The 17,175-nt window shown below is 40.2% G+C and overlaps 1 protein-coding gene across 4 annotated transcripts in view; it reads right to left on the reverse strand.

Moving 5' to 3' along the window:
* Kiaa1958 (KIAA1958 ortholog) overlaps nt 1–17,175 on the reverse strand; it is a 131,221-nt gene that overhangs the window by 20,457 nt on the left and 93,589 nt on the right. The window contains exon 3 of one of the 4 annotated variants that reach the window (XM_034502720.2): nt 16,605–16,688. The exons of 2 other annotated variants lie outside the window; for them this stretch is intronic. In XM_034502720.2, coding sequence (XP_034358611.1) covers nt 16,605–16,688 — 84 coding nt within the window. Of the gene's footprint in view, nt 1–6,517; nt 16,689–17,175 lie in introns of those variants that run through there. One more of the 4 variants, XM_034502717.2, reaches the window with a different exon arrangement.

The following is a 17,175-nucleotide window of genomic DNA, read 5'->3' on the forward strand; positions in this document are numbered from 1 at the left end:
CTTGAGTAGAAAAACAAATGCTAAGAAGACACAACTTGCCAAAACCTATGAAAAATTTATAGTTAGAACAGTTGAGACAGATTTTATTAGCAAATTATTCTAACTTTAGGGAACAAAATGACATAACTACTCTCTTTCTTTCTTTTTCTTTCTTTGTTTTTTTTCTTTCCACCCACCTCTGCCTCCCAAGTACATTCACCAGCACAACCAAATATCTTCTGTAAGATTTATTTTTAATTTTAATTATGTGTGTTTGTGGTTGTGTGTAGTGCAAACAAACACCAGAAGAGGGTGTCAGATCCCCAATAATTGGAGCTGCAGGAAGTTCTCAGTTAACTGATATGGGTGCTAAGAACCAAATTCAGGCCTCTGTAAGAACAGAAAGTGCTCTTATCCACAGAGCAATCCCTCTAGCCTACTGACAACTCTTTATAAGACAGTGTGCCTTTCCCATAAAAACAGAACAAAATAAACCTGCAGACCAACTCAGCTACTAAACAGAAAATCTTTAAAACAACATGAGGAGAGCTGAAGAGATGAGTCAGTAGTTAAAAGCATTTGTTCTTGCAATGGGTACAGGATTCAACTCCTAGCACCCACATGGCAGCTTACAACCATCTGGAATTCTAACCTCAGGCCATTGGACAGCCTCTTCTGACCTTCCTGGGAACCAAGCATAGATGTGATACATGTGATACGAGCAGATAAAACACTCATATACATGAGAGATAGATAGATAGATAGATAGATACATACATACATACATCTAAGAAAAATTTTAAAGTAAAAAAAAAAAAAACCCAAAAGATTAAAGTGCTTTAAAAAACAATTTATGAAAAAGAAAACAAAACCAAAACCAAGAAAACTGAATTTGTACCTCATACCATGAACAAGAACAACACAACAATCCCAAATGAATCAAACTATAACCCATATAGTGAGTTCAAGGCCAGCCCGGTACATGAGGCGTTGTCTAGAAACACAAACACAAAAAACTAAACAACAAAACCGTAAAATATCAGCTCTATGACTTTGGAGTAGACAGATATTTTTAAACAGTGCATCAAAATCAATATATAAGTAAAAGAATGAGAAATTGGATTCAATAAAATTTAAGAGCAAACACTAAAAAACAAAACAAAATTAAGAGGCAAAAAAAAAAAAAAAAAAAAAAAAGGCAAGGCACATAATGGCAAAAGACATTTACTATGAGTTTATGAGTTTATCTGACCAGTCAATGAGAAAGCAGACAGTTCAATTAGAAAAGGGCAAAACGTAGGGCTGGAGAGAAGGATCATCCGAGTTTCACTCACTGCCCCTACAGAGGACCCAGGTTCTATCCCAGCACTCTTCAGGCACCTCACAACCACCTATAACTCAAGCTCCAGGGAACCCAATGCTTACTTATGGCCTCTCAGGGAACTATATGCACGTACAAATACTTAGGTCCCTCCCACACAATTTAGTAATGACCCAGGGATCATACAGGAATACACAATGAGTCAAACATCTTCAATGAAGAAGAAATACCAGATGTTAATGAACACTTTGCTGGGGCAAGAATACAGCCATGGCCACTTTTGAAACTAATTGGCAGTATCTGCTAATGTTGAACACATATCTGTGACATTATCCAAGCTACTACATCCCAGCATACCCGATATAAGTATATACATATGTATCAACAGGTACATATGAATGTTTATAAAAATCTAACAGCATAACAGCCCCAAACTGAAGACTGTCATTTGTGCATAAAACACCAACTGCACTGAGATTCCAAAGCACTTAACAATGCATTCTCATGGAGGTGAGCGATGAACTACTAGAATAAACGGTGCAGGTACGCGAGTGACTCTGACAAGCATAATAGTAAGAAAAAGAAGCTGGCCAGCAAAGCAGACTGAAAACTCTGCTCGTGTAATTCAAAAACACAAAGTAAGCCAATGGTCATACAGTAGTAGCCTTGCCAATAATGCCAGGAAGAGCATAAGAGACTTTAGGTTCAGGTAAGATTATTACTCTGGGTGGGGGCTGTGAAAATGTTTGTGTCAGAAAAAAAAAATCAATTAATGATCTGTGTGTTTTTCTGTATAATTCAACTAAAAAAAAAAATCCAAAACTCCTTAAAATTAAAAATACTTTCTGGAGGGGGGGTGGAAAGATGGTTCAACAGTTAAGAACACTGACTGCTCTTCCAGAGATCCTGAGTTCAATTCCCTGCAACCATCTGTAATGGTTCTCAGCTACAATGGTAGCTCACAACTACCTGTAGTGGGATCTGATGCCTTTTTCTGAAGTATCTGAAGATAGCTACAGTGTATTCATATATATAAAAGACATAAGTAAATCTTTAAAAAATATTTCTGGATAAAGTGTTATATACTACTATATAATGTGAATGGGAGAGGTCAATTAGGTATTTAATTTATTCAAGCAATCTTTAAGTAATCCTTTTACAATACTCCCTTTGTGACAGGCTAATCTTAAATAAACATTTTAGGGAAACATTTACTTATTTTATGCATATGAGTGTTCTGTCCTCACACACACCAGAAGAGGGCATGAGATTACATTATAGATGGTAGTGAGCCATCATGTGGGTGCTAGGAATTGAACTCAGGTCTTCTGGAAGAGCAGCCAGTATATTTAACCACTAAGTCATCTCTCCAGCCCTGGATAGGCTACTTTTAAAGCTTAGTAGAGAAAGTAAAAATGTTTTATAAATGAATTTGAAAAAGGAAGACAGCCATAAACATAATAATTGGGAGGCCTAGCCCTAAGATATAAATGTGTTACAAGAATGTGACAAACCAAGCAAGTAGACCACTACTTTACACGCCTTTAATCCCAGCACTGGAGCAGCAGAGGCAGGCAGATCTCTGAGTTTGGGGCCGGCCTGGCCTACACAGCAATTTTCAGGACAGCCAGGGCTACACAGAGAAACCCTGTTTTGAAAAAAAAAAAAAAAAAGGAAGCGGCTGTCAAGTCAGGAAAAAAAACCCAAATTGATTCATATAACACACACTTGGTCATGTGCACACACATTAGTTTTTAAAACGGTGTTTTTACAAAGGAGATGATTTGCATAATTTGGGGAGTGCAGAGATATGAAGCCTTTGTCAGCATGATCCAGCCCACAAGGCACAAAGGCAGGTGAGCAGATCAGACATCACACTGAAGGGGTTCTAAACGGCAGGAAGTCAAAGGGGAAAAAAAGTGCATAAAATGTGCAGCAAAGGACTCAGGGCAAGCTTCTAGAAACCAACGAGAGAAAGACTAGAACATGGACTCAGAAGAAACACTAGTACCAAAACACATTAATAACAATTAAAACAAGACGGATTTCACTTAACAAACTGGCAGAGACATAAAAGAATAAAACAAACAAACAAACAAAACCAAACCCCCAAACACCAAAAAAAAAAAAAAAACCAAACAAACAAAAAACAAAAACAAAAACCTGCCTGCATCTAAACATGGGCAAAATATGGAGAGGAAGCTGTGTCCTTGGCCAACATTACATGATGTCTACACCTGAACCTTCGTGGATCCTTTTCTAGCTAAGTGTGGAAATAAGTATACAAAAATAAAGATGTCTATCAAGAACTCATTAATGGAGAATTAGTTAAAGAACACACGTTTACAGGCTGCCATTAAAAGCTGTTCTACCCTTGTTCATGCTTATGAAAACAAGCCACAGGACATAAAGTGAAAAAGGACATTTACTTTCAGATAACAAGTGCAGTATGATGTCATTTTAACAAGAAAATAAATTTAAGTTGTCCATTTATAATTTCATTTAACAAGTCCCAAAGGATGCATATCATGTTAGCTATTGGTTCCATAGTATTTTCAGTCTGTAGAAATGAATACATTATTTTTGTACATTGTAAAAAATCACTAGAACTTTGGAACTATGTAGGATAAAACAAAAACTTCCTTTTTATTTGATCTAAGATTTTTCTCTTCAAAATGCCTCTGCCTCCCAAGTGCTGGGATTAAAGGTGTGCACCACCACTGCCTGGCAACAACATATTTTAAAATACTACGGTCTACCAGGTATGGTGGATTACGCCTTTGAGGCAGGTGGATTTCTGAGTTCGAGGCCAGCCTGGTCTACAGAGTGAGTTCCAGGTCAGCCAGGGCTACACAGAGAAACCCTGTCTTGAAAACAAATAAACAAACAAACAAACAAAGATAAAAACAAGTTTACTCTGAATATTTGCCATTTCTAATATTTACTTTCAAAAGTATCTTTTAACTAATACGTATCTTATATTAATTGATCATTTTAGTCAAATAAAATCACTTTAAAATTTTAAAATTTAAAAATGAAAACAATTTAAAGACTTGTACCAGAGTCAACTGGAGTTCTAAATGTTCTTTTTTTTTTTTTTTTTTTTTTTTTTTTTTTTTTTTTTTTTTTTTTTGGTTTTTCGAGACAGGGTTTCTCTGTGTAGTCCTGGCTGTCCTGGAACTCACTCTGTAGACCAGGCTGGCCTCGAACTCAGAAATCCACCTGCCTCTGCCTCTCAAGTGCTGGGATTAAAGGCGTGCGCCACCACCGCCCGGCCCTAAATGTTCTTTTAAGATTCATCATAAATATAGAAATTGCAAGCTTATTCTTGAAGTACTATGAAAATGGGCCTACCCTTTAGTTAGACTGTCCACATTGCTGTTACAATGACACAGCCATCTCTATTTGGAAATTTTAGCTGAGAAGACAGGTGAATTATTCAGATATAAAATAGGCTTACATTTTAGCAAAGTGGTTGTATTTATTCTGTTTTCAGGTATATTTTTTTAAGATTTAATGTGTGTGTGTGCCTGTGTGTTTGCAAGCATATACTCGCAAGAGCTCTCTGAAGCTAGAGGTATCAGATCCCCTAGAACTAAGTTATGAGATGAATGACATGGATGCTTGGACCTGAACTTAGATCCTCTGGAAAAGCAGAATATACTCTTTAACTACTGAGCTATCTCCCTAGCTCCTAACTACCACCACCACCACCACCAAATAATTTTAGTGACCCAACAAAGATGCCTGGGATTAAGCACCAAGGAACCATTTCTATTTTGTTTAAAGAGCAATGTAAAACATGATCAATGTAATAAACACCACTTAGAGAATCCTATCTAACACCATTGTCTCTAAAATTAAGGAAACCTAGGACCTAACATATATATTTCTTTTGTTTTCTGAGACAGGGTTTCTCAGTGTAACAGCCCTTATTGTCCTGGACTCACTCTGTAGACCAGGCTGGCCTAAAATTCAGAGATCCACCTGCCTCTGTCTCCTGAATGCTGTAATTAAAGGCATGTGTCACAACATCCAGTATTACAGTACACATATTTTTAATGTGTATCAGGGTTTTATCTGCATGTATGTCTGTGTACCATATATGTACCTGGTGCCTGCAGAGACCAGAAGGAGTGTCAGATCCCCTGGGCCTGGAGTTAAAGGCAGTTGTGAGCTGCTATGGGGGTGCTGGGAAACAAACCCAGGTCCTTTGGAAGCACGTGCTAATAACTTCTGAACCATCTCTCCAATCTGCCACTATGTATTTAGATCTGTATAACTGTATGATTTAAAAAGCATGGAATCCTTTTGTGGAAGTAAGGAGAAAAGGGACCTGGTATTTGCGCACGAGTGCGTGTATGTGTGTGTGTGTGTGCACGCGCGTGCATACACACACACACACACACACACACACACACACACACACACACACAGAGAGAGAGAGACAGAATCCCAGTACATGAGAGGTGGATTGTACAGGATCAGTTGTTCAAGTCCACTTTCTGCTATGTAACAAATTTGAGGCTAGCCTGAGATACATATTGTTTCAAAAATGAAAAAAATAAAATAAAGGGGGTTCCATAAACATGAGGCCATGTAAAAACCTGGTTCAGTGCTCACATGCAGTACTGGGGACAGAGACAAGGGGATCCTGAGGGCTCAGTGTTCAATGCTCACATGCAGTGCTGGGGACACAGACAAAGGGACCCTGAGGGCTCAGCGCCCTTGCAATTGAGCTAAAATGTTGAGCTCCTGGCTCATTGAGAGATCTTGTCTCAAAAGTGGTGAAGCAACTGACAAGAACTTGATTTTGACTGTTGGCCTACACACACACAAAAACACACACACACACACACTCAGGCCTGCATAACCTCTACAATAAATACACAAATAAACAAATAAATAGTTAAATATCTGTGGTGGAGCATTCTGTTCCATAAACAGGCCTGGGGCTACAGAAAGCCCATGAATAACCCAGCTACAGAGTCATTACTAAAGAATTGTATTACCTGTTTGTGTAAATAGCTGTGTGTACATAACTGCTTCCTCTTTCAGGGCTGTTCCCCTCATGGTCAGGTACATGTATATGGAGTAACTAGCTCTGTACATAGTGACATCCCAGGACCACAGCAGTAACCAGGCCAACAGTTTGATTTTTTTTTTTTTTTTCAAATTGTGACCTGCTTTTTAAGTTGGTAAAGTTACAAGAACAGCTACTTTGCAGAGAATAATTTATTAACTGAAAACTGGTTGTCATGTCCAAATACAGAAAAGACAGTGTGACTAAACAGGCCCTCACTGGAGACACCATCAATACACATTAGCTGAATTTATTGAATTGCTTATTTCCATAAATTTTAGGCTGTATCAACAAGTATTAAAAAAAACCAACAAAAAATCTCACTACATTAGAGAGGAACGTTATATACACAATGGAACTGACGACTGGGACACAAAACTAGAGTTTTATTTAAAGCACAAGTACACGAACAGTAATGATGCCAAAACAGTGAGCTGAGAAAAGTGAAACATCTTAGTATAAAAGGTCAGTGAGCCACAAAACAGAAGTGATACCATATATACACTCTTAGTCACAGAAGTTCTGTATTATCACAAACACTGACAAGCAGAGGATCACCTGACTGAAAAGCATCATACAGCTGACATGTTAACACAAGTTTCGTCCACTTGGACACACCCTTCTGCTTCCCGTCACAAATTATAACTGTAGCAGCTTAAAGGAATTCTAAAATATAACTTGAGTGACAGAGACACGTGTTTTCCCACATAAACCATACAGAAGCCAGGGCTACAAAACACACAGAAAGATGCCAATCAACCATCTTGGGCAAGTTACACACCCCTAAAGCACGGCACAGCCCTCTGTGGTTTTATGACGTTCCCTAATTAATTGTGGTTATAGTATTTCCAAACAGATGCCTGGTCTTAACCATAAAACTACAATGGTAAGTCTGTCTTTTTATTCTCCAAGTCCTCAGTGATGGAAGAAAAGGAGCTGCAAACACATGTCTACAATTTATAACCAGAACAAAGAACCTCGCTGGAGCTGAATACAGCCTCCATTCCACTAAGGCATGAGATTCTTCTCTGTAGTCCACACTTGTGTCACATACTGTTTCTGGTGAATTTAAGTATGGCCATCCATCCAGTCTCCTTGCCAGCCATCAGACCTATGGGATTTTAGTTAAACGTTTATATCACCACACAGGAGAGGAAAAAGTCCCTTAGCACAAGGTATATCTGGCAACTCTATCTCCGACTTCAGCAACAAATATGTTTACAGTCATGGGGGAAATGGAAACAATAAATTAAAAACCTAACAAGTATATATACTGTTTATTCAAAAACTACCCTAGACAGAAAGGCCTTAGGATAGAGAGATAATCAAAACAGAAGATCTGAGGGTGAATAAAAACAGCTGAAAGCAGGATTCAAACACATGCCCACTGCGAAGTCAGAGACTTCATCACTGGGACCACCATGCCAATCTTTGGTGTCTGAAATGTCTCAATACCAGAATCAAGAAACACTGCAGTGTGGCTCTGGGGCTGGGTGACCACAGCAGGGCTACTCTGCACCACACAGACCTCAGTTCCTTTTTATTGCTTGGAGGGGTGGACATTTAAAGCATATTCTGGCAGACATGCTCAGTTAAATCTGTCTGTCTTTCTACTCTAAGCCAGTGGTTCTCAACCTTCCTAAAGTCATGACTCTTTAATGCAGCTCCTCATATTATGGTGACCCCCCCCCAACTGTCTCGGCCCGAGCTGCTGCTCCAGTCAGTGGGTCAGGGTCTAGCAAGAGAGAGGGTAGGGATAGAGACAAGACAGAGGTTCTGATCAAGTCTCAAGTCTCGTTTATTGAAGGGAAATCTGGGGTATTTATACGCTTTGCCATGTGCCTTGTAGGTGTGGATACCAGTGTATCTTGCACGTGTGAATATCACGTGCTTTGCAGGCGTGGATACCGCCTGTACCTTACAGGCTTGTGTGGATACCACGTGCACCTTGCAGCTGGGGGCACTAAACAGCAAAACAAGATATGTGGGAAAAACAAGATATTTATCAGACTGTGCTCAGCTGTTGTAGGCTGTTGAAAACAAGTCTCTTGTTAGGGTATATGGCTCGAAATGGTTGCAAAGCTGATAGCCGCTTTCTGCTAGGAGTCGGCTCCCAACACCCAACCATAGAATTATTTTTATTGCTACTTCCTAACTGTAATTTTGCTGTTATGAACTGTAATGTAAATATCTGATATTCAGGATATGTGATATGTGAACCACGTGAAAGGGTCATTTGACACCCACAAAAGGGTCACATCCCATAGGTTGAGAACTGCTGCTCTAAGCAAAGACATGGCAGGACCTTTGATGAATTAGTTTTAATAATCTTAGAATTAAATCAGTAATTCTGGCACCAACGTGTCCAAACACAGCCCTGGTTGTCACTATGCCCCTGACAGCCACACAAAAAGCCTCTGTGTAACTAAGGAGATTATTCCTTCATGAAAGGAATCTTGTAATTATAACCTATTGAGCTGACAGGGGGAACCCTGCAGTAAGTGAGGGATTTTGGCATGTTGGTGTAAAAGGCTCTTTCAGAAGCAGCCTTGTCTAATATCTTATGATGGTTTAACCTCTGCTGTAAGAGAATAAGAGTATAATGATCTTTTCCCTTGTGTTGAATTTTGAGAGAGTACAGTAGACAGAGTTAATCGTTGAAGCAGCTTTCTTCTTGTCTTTAGTGTGCGTGGTTTTCTAAAGTGAGGCGAGAGGGAAACACCAGGGACTGAATGAACAAACAGACCTGATGGACATAAGGCCGTGAAATACCTCAGTCCTAAGTAAGTGCTCAACACAAAAGCTGACATTAGAAACTATGAGGTATAAATTAGATTCTTCTTTAGATTCAATTTTTATTATCTTTAGTTATGTGTAACTATGTGCAGAGGTTTTGGCCTGGAGCTAGAATCACAGACACTTGATGTGAGGCTGGGAGTCAATCTTGTCCTCTGGAGAAGCAGGACACGTTCTGAACCACTGAGCCATCTCTCCAGACCCGAAATTACTAGTTACCCTTACAGATGCAATTCTAGCAGTGAGACATGCTGACAGCTGAGACAATGTGTGCACCTCACAGTCTTCTGCTGTTACACAGTTCCACCTAAAAATACCCAGCCAGGGAGGCTGTGTAGCCTCACTTTCTTCTACTGGACTTTGCCATCAAAACTTTTAAGTTTAAAAGAAGAAAATTCTCAGTGACAGAATACTTAAAAACAAAACCAAATTCATGTTTTCTTTTTTTGCAGGTATGTGGCAGGAAAGCTCTCTCTCTCTCTGGAATGTATCAACACACATGAAACAGTAGTTTGACACTACATTTCCTTCCAAAGAAGCCACTAAGTGCTGGCTCAAAATACTAGACAAAGCACTACTTTATTAAGTTACACACACAACACACACACACACACACACACACACACACACACACACACACGCGGCACAGTCTAACTACAGTAAGTGATAGCAGCGATGGTTAATGATCCCACAACGTCATGAACACCATGAACAAGCACCTAGAACAACATGCAAAGCCTTGGAACCACTCAGTTATCACACAATGCATAGAAATTGTAATGGTTTTGGCAAGTGTTTTTTTTTTTTTTTTTTTCTGTTTTTTGTAGCAAATGCTTTATAAAGCAAAGTTTTTAAAATTATTAAGTGCTGTTTTAAAAGTTGTAACACATGGATTATAGATATAAAAGTTCAGTTAGATAAAGTTAATCTGGCTGGACTAATACTAAATATGGACACCCAGTATAAATAATCAATTATAAATTAATAGTAAAGTATTTTAAGGTATGTGATTTATAAAATATTGTTATACAGAAAACCAACAGCCACTATAAACACTGTAAGCACAATAACTGTTAAGATTCTAGATCATCGATGCCTTCCTAATTCTACCTACCACAAACAAGAAAACTAGGCCAAAGCATTCTTAAAGCTCCCACTCAAACAAATGCACAATGGTAGAAATGCTAATTCCAGTGTCTTACCAAGACAGTCTGTAAAAACACAAGTAATTACACTGTACTTTAAAAAAATCCTCAAATTTGATATTGTCTCCACTAATTCTGGTAAGTTTTAAAATTACGTCTGGGATATTTCTTATGCTTGAACTTCTTCTCAGAAGAAAAGTCAAGCTAACACAAGAACCACGCTTTGCGTTTCTCATCTCCCTTCATTATCACTAAACAAATTCACTTTAGAGAATCTTAATTATGTTGATAAAAATGTAATCCTTTTGCCTGAAGTTCTGTCTCAAACAGTCAGATCGAACAAACTATGTCTCCGACCAGTAATTTGGAAACTGTGCAGTTTGACCTCCAGAGAATGCCAATGAACAGAAATTCCCTTTTGGTCCATGACCTACAACCTGAATCTAATACTTAAAATATGCATGGAGGGGCTGGAAAGTTGGCTCTGTGGTTAGAAGCACTGACTGCTCTTCTGGAGGTTCTGAGTTCAATTCCCAGCAACCACATGGTGGCTCCCCACCATCTCCTTTCCATCTTCTGGTGTGTCTGAGGACAGTGATGATGTACTCACCTGCATAAAAAAAAAAAAAAAAAAAAAAAAGATGCAGGTAGTCTGCCTCCACATGTATGACTGAAAACTAAATGTAAGTGGGACAAACTGAGTGACATTTATGAAGAACCAATTACACTAGAGATTATTCTAATACATCTCACAATGAAACATGGTCAAAGTCAAGACATAATCCTGTACAATGAAAAGTTAAGCTTCACATCAAACAGCCTATAAAAAAAAATGTGAGGGCTAATTCTGGGCATGGCGGTACACACCTTTAATTTGAGTACTCCAGAGGCAGAGGCAAAAGCAGTCAGATCTCTGTGAGTTCAAAGCCAACCTAGTCTACAGAGGGGGTTCTAGCTTGCCAAACTATAGGGAGTCTGGGTACCTGGGTTCACTGGCTCTAGCCCCAACAAGATGGTGAGACTCAGGTACCGATCTCACCTCTCCTGGGAGCTGTTTCCTGTTGTGATGAAGAACATGTGAAGGGTGTCTGTCTAACAGAGGAAACATGGACCCACTCAGCATAGCATCTCAAAGGAAGAAAGGCCTAAGGAACTGACAGTCTCCAGTGCATGTGTGTGAGTGCACACGTGCATGTTCTTTCTGAGGTACCAGTATTCCTTATCACCTCAATGCAGGAGGGTTTCCTAGTCTAAATCCTGGTAATCACTGGACACCTTCTTAGGTCCTTTCTAGGGGTAACCTCTGAGATCACAATTCAAAAAAGACAATGGTTTATTAACAAGACCTAACTAATATTGATTCTAATTCATCATGGTTTGCACTAAACCTCAACACAATGAGATGCATATTTTTAAGAAACCACAACCTTCAATACCAATAGGATAGTTCACTTAGTTCCACCAAACCTAGCTGGTCAATTTTATGTTATACTGGACCTTGAGAGATCCATCTTCCTTTTCTCTGCTTAGAACAGTAAGTTCAGAGTTGTTGGTAATTTAACGAATCCGTTGTCAGTAGGAACCCAGCAGTGGTGGAAGGACAGCGCCTGCGGAGTGTCCGGGTTCTCAGACATGTCTGATGGTAAGGACTGCTCAAGTTTTCATGGCAGCCCTATCTCTGTGCCTTAGGAAACAACAGCCTAGCCTACCTGTTGGGCCCCTCCTCAAAAAAACTGTCTTACACCAGGGAGTTTATTTTCAGCTTGTTACTTCAGAGAGCCTACTGCAGAATTATCAGGAGCACAAGCAAGCTGTGCCTGGAACAGCAGCCACAGTGAAGGACAGGACTTGGGATCCAGATGTACTTCAGGGACAGCTGTGCTTACCCATTCGCTCTATGACATGGACAACCTATCTGATTTTTTCCTTCATGAAGAGGGACAATCACTTAAAGTGATTACAAATAAAGACAAGTAGAAGCACCCACTACAGGGGCACACTGTATGTTCTAACAAAGGACAGACAAAGCCAGATCCTTACTCCTGTGTGCATGCACAGGGACCACTGCAAAAATGGCTTCACCTTATTACTGATTTTAAGAGAAGCTCTAAGGAAAAGTCTTCATAAAATACTCAAAGAAGTGGGATACACTGCAGCAAACTGGAATACTCAATGACTTATATAATTGCAGAAGCACCAAGCTCGGAAGACAAGACAGATGGGATCAGTACAGAGACTTTTTTTTTTTTTTTTTTGGCTGGGTTCTCAAAAATGAAACTTTCATTACATCACCTTTACATTTTCTTAACAGAAAGAATCTTACATATCTTTACAGACTTCCCACCAACTAAATATTCAATAAATATTTGCCTATGTGGCCATAAATTTTCATCTCAATAAATTTATTGGTATTACAGCTTTGGATGTTAGTTAATGCCAAAGTTTCCACTAATAAGACTCTAACTGAAAAAACAGAGACTTAATCTATGCCAGAAAAAATGCAGGCAATGTATTATAGATCAGGTAATACTTTAATTTGGGATAAAGCTGTATATAGTATTGCTGTCACCCTAGAACTCATGTAGAGGGATGAGGATTAATTAAGAGGTTAAAGCCGTTCCGGCCTATGTGGTGAAACCTTGTATCAAACCGAACTAAGCACAACAAAAAACTTAAGAGAAAATGAATTAACAGGGAACATTTAAGATAGTTAAAATTATGAAATAAATACTTAATACTTGACATATATTATGTATGAAACATTCCATATTAGCCCTAATAACCACAATAAATGTTGGCATGTGCTTCTGCCAGAGTAGAATAATTTTTGTAAGTTAAAATTCCAAATAATAAAAATGCTTCCGGCAGTGGTATGTCTTCAGTATTGTTTAGATAAAAACAAAGAATTTAGAGGTAGTCACACTCTTATAATTTAATTAAAGAAGTTCTAAACTGTCTATGCTTCTTCTAGTAAGCCATTTTTTCAAAAGGTTGTTTTAATCTAAATATCACAGTGTTCCTATTTGGTTAGTTTTCACAGCAAAACATAAATAAATAAAAAATTCACATTACTGATGTAATATTGTCTGGATGAAAATGTGATACGTAGGATGAAGCAGGGCAGGTTTTCCTGTCGGTACGGAGCACACACCAGCAGGGACTCACCACTGCTGTCTGATCTCTCAGTTCAATGCTGACACAGGCCTTCTTTCTCAAATACTCTGCTGTCAACACAACATGATTTACAAACTATGTCTTAGATAAGAGTTTTCTAGAAACTTTAAACATGGTAAGTATACCACATAAAAAGGGCCTTCAAAAAAGCTCCCTTATAATGGACTTGTCATGAGCTCACAGACCAGCTCCAGAGGAGGAGGAGTGGGGAAGCTCTGCAGAGGAGCTGGGAGAAAGCCCTGTGTGTACAAGAGGAGGCACCGGGGAGGTGGGTTAGAGGACAGTTTGCAGCTGTGGCACATGGCCCAGCATTCCGTTAAAGCAGACAGCCTACAGGGATGGAAGACACTGCTCACCAACAAGGAGCTCACACTGAAAAGGGCAAACAGAAAAGGCTCAGGAGTGAGAAAGCAGACTATTCCTTCTTCATTTAACCGACTTATCACAATTTCATCCTAAAATCAAGATAACTTACTTTCTCCTTAAGGTTGCTGAAAAGGCTTAGACAACACTTGTAGAGAAATAGACACACCTTTTCTTACCAATGCTTTTCTTGGAAGGACAAGTTCATGGAGATATTCTACCCAGCAGTGCCCCAGGCAGACCTGCTACTTCTGCACTAGGAGACCATAACCTAGAAGCCCTTGTGTGCTTGTTACTTATTGATGCAAAGAGCGACCTGGCCATGGGGAAGCTTGGCTCTGTGACAACTTAGTAAAACAAATACAAAATCTGTCTTTTTGTCATAATATAAAATACCACCTACCTTCCAAGCTAATGTGAGTTACAAGGTTGACTTGAAGAATAAGCACCTGCCCCAACAGGGCGCTCAGACGTGACAAACCAACGATGGTTTGCAGTCCTTACACATTACCGGTTGTACAGGGTGGGGAGGACCCCAGCTCAGTCTCACTGTAGCTCTGATCTACATTTTTGAAGCGTCTTAACTAATCATTTAATACATCTTCAAGACTTAAAAACAAAGACTAAAAAAACCATGATAAATGTTAAACTAAAATTATTTGAACTACAGAGTATCACAGATAAACGCATTTCTATTTACTGAGAAGAAACTGAAGAATGCTTTGAATTCTGCTAAGCCTGGTAACAAAATATTGTGATTTAAAATGGGTGTCAATGTTCCTTTGATCTTAAGCTCAGAGTCAAGTAACCACTAGAGAAAAGAGCCGAACTTAATGCTTAGACATAGTAACAGGATACTGCAGCTTGGCTCTACCAACCCGTCAGACTTTTTTAGTGGGGGCCTCTATTCTCTACCTTCTCTCTTGTGCTTGATATACAATCTATCACTCAAATATCCTCAAAGTTTTTGGTAGTTTTAGATTTCTTGTAAATCTGATGATCAAATTCATTTCCACTGACTTAGGGACAAAGAACATTCTATTAAGGTCCAAGCACAGCACTAAAAAAACGAGCTATGGAACAATCTTTTATCCACCCGACCCCACCCCCCAGTAGAAGACCTTGCATATTATTTTTAAATGAGACATCTCCAAAAGAGAATGGCACCTTTATTCCTCTTCTACACCCCACCTCACCAAAAGAAAGACCTTTATGTGTTTGGGATCTCCATATCTGGTGAAAATGAGGCACAGCTAAAACTCCATACTAAAAATATATGTAAATAACTTCATGTTGAGCTTATGACACCACGTTCTGATCTGGCTCAACAATACTGCACAGACAGTAAAGCTGTCTCCTGACTCATATGTAATCTTTAAAAATTAAAAAAATAAATCCATCTATGAAGGAGACTAAAAGCAGGAGGTGAGGCAGGAGGAGGAGCTGAGAACACAGTGTCTTGAATGACTCTCGGTTTCCTTTCTGATTTGTTTTTTTAAACGGAATTCTTTCTCTACAGTTGCCTGAGAACCACTATGGTTTTGGCAAGTCTGTAACAGCAATGATATGTCATCCCCCACGAGCACACTTGTTTGTCTCAAGCCTATAAATACTGTGTTAGTATAATACTAAACTATTGCCATTGGCTTATCTGTAAAAAGAAAAATAGAGATTTGCATTTTATAAAGTTAGCAGTGAGGGCAGGTGGAAGGGACACAATGCAGTACACATGGTGGTTTCTTGGGACACAGAAGCCAAAGTGAGGTCTTGAACGAGCCACCTGGTCAGGCCGTGTCTGAGGAGGAGTCATAGGAGGAGACGATGAAGTTGCCGCTGCTGGAGTGGCCAGCCACAGACTGAGCAGCCTGCTGGCTCAGGTTGTTACAGATAAGCACCAGCTGATTGCTCTGGGCCTCAGACAAGGTGCTACAGCTCTGATAGACACTGAAGTTGGTCTTCCTGCCAGGGATGTTGCCCTTCTCACACATGGTCTTCACCATCTTGGCTAGCTTGTTCTTGCCAAGAGCCTGGCAATTGTACCAGTGAAGAGCTGCCAGGTTCACGACTGGCTTGATGGACAAGTAGAAGGGGGCGTCCTCATAGCGCATAGCAGGAGGCCTCCGCTGGGCATACTCCTTATAGTCTTGCACCGGGCAGGTCTGTGGGGCATGCTGGGTGGCATAAACTCGCGAGTCTGTTCCTCCTCTCTTGGTTTTGGCATTCAGATCACCAGTGTCCTGACCCATCCATTCCAAGTACTCAAGCCCAGTTTCTGTGACTCGGAGCCGAATATCACCCCATTTCAAGGTGGATCCATGGAAGCCTGTGCAGTGGCCAAAAGCTTTTGTATTGTTGAGCCAGACAAGGTTGAGCAGACCCTCGGGGTTGTACCTGCTCAACAGTCCCCTCTTCCGCAGGATGAGCTCGTCGGCAAAGGTGAGCTTCATGGACTTGTGTGGCTTGTTCCCCTTGCCTTTGCAGCGAAGCTCAATCTGCTTCTGTTTCAGGGCCTCCTGGGAACGCTTGAACTCCTTATCCCTGGTGATGCTGTAGCCATACCTGTGCTCTTTCAGGTACCGTTCCAGCCCACACTGGTAATTTGCCAAGCTGTTGGGTTCGTACTCAGACCCATCCTTCTGCCTAGCATCCACGAAGAAGGAGGCAAGGTAGGCATCTAGCTCCTTGCAAGGGATGACATAGATCTCTCTGGTTTCGGAAGGGTACTTGGAGATGAGGAACTCCCGGAAATTGCGGAGCGCAGTCTGTGTGCTCCTGATGGTTTTCTCGTTCTGCTCCCTGCTGAGCTCAGCTGCTCTTTCATCCTGGTCTGCAACAAACGGGGGAGGGGAGGGACAAAGAGGGTGTGGATGAGTTCAGACAATGCACTTGCTACTCTGAAATAAAGTTTCCTTTTATAATGAAAAGGGGAAAGGAGGATCAATTTTGCAGAGAACAGTGATAATGGTATTGACGGGCTGGTCTTATAGACTACTGAAGCCAACCGCAGATTCACAAATGTACTGGACAAGATATGGCCCCTTCATTGACAATGACAGAGAACTTCTTTTTAAAATGTTTTGTTGTTACTGTGTGTTGTGAATGCGTGACGCCTGTGAGGGGTCTCGGTGCAGATCCTTCCACTTTTATGCAGCTCCAGGGATTGACCTCAGGTCCCCAGGCTCGCATGGCCATCTTGCCATCCTTGAGTCACATAGCTTAGTGAGTGAAGGTTTGTAGTAAGGGTGAAACTGAAGGTAATCTCTGTCTGAGGAAAACCGTGGGCATTCTGTCCTATGTACATGTGAGGCACCCCT

Source organism: Arvicanthis niloticus, chromosome 5 (genome assembly GCF_011762505.2).
Source record: "Arvicanthis niloticus isolate mArvNil1 chromosome 5, mArvNil1.pat.X, whole genome shotgun sequence".
Taxonomy (NCBI): Eukaryota; Metazoa; Chordata; class Mammalia; order Rodentia; family Muridae; genus Arvicanthis; species Arvicanthis niloticus.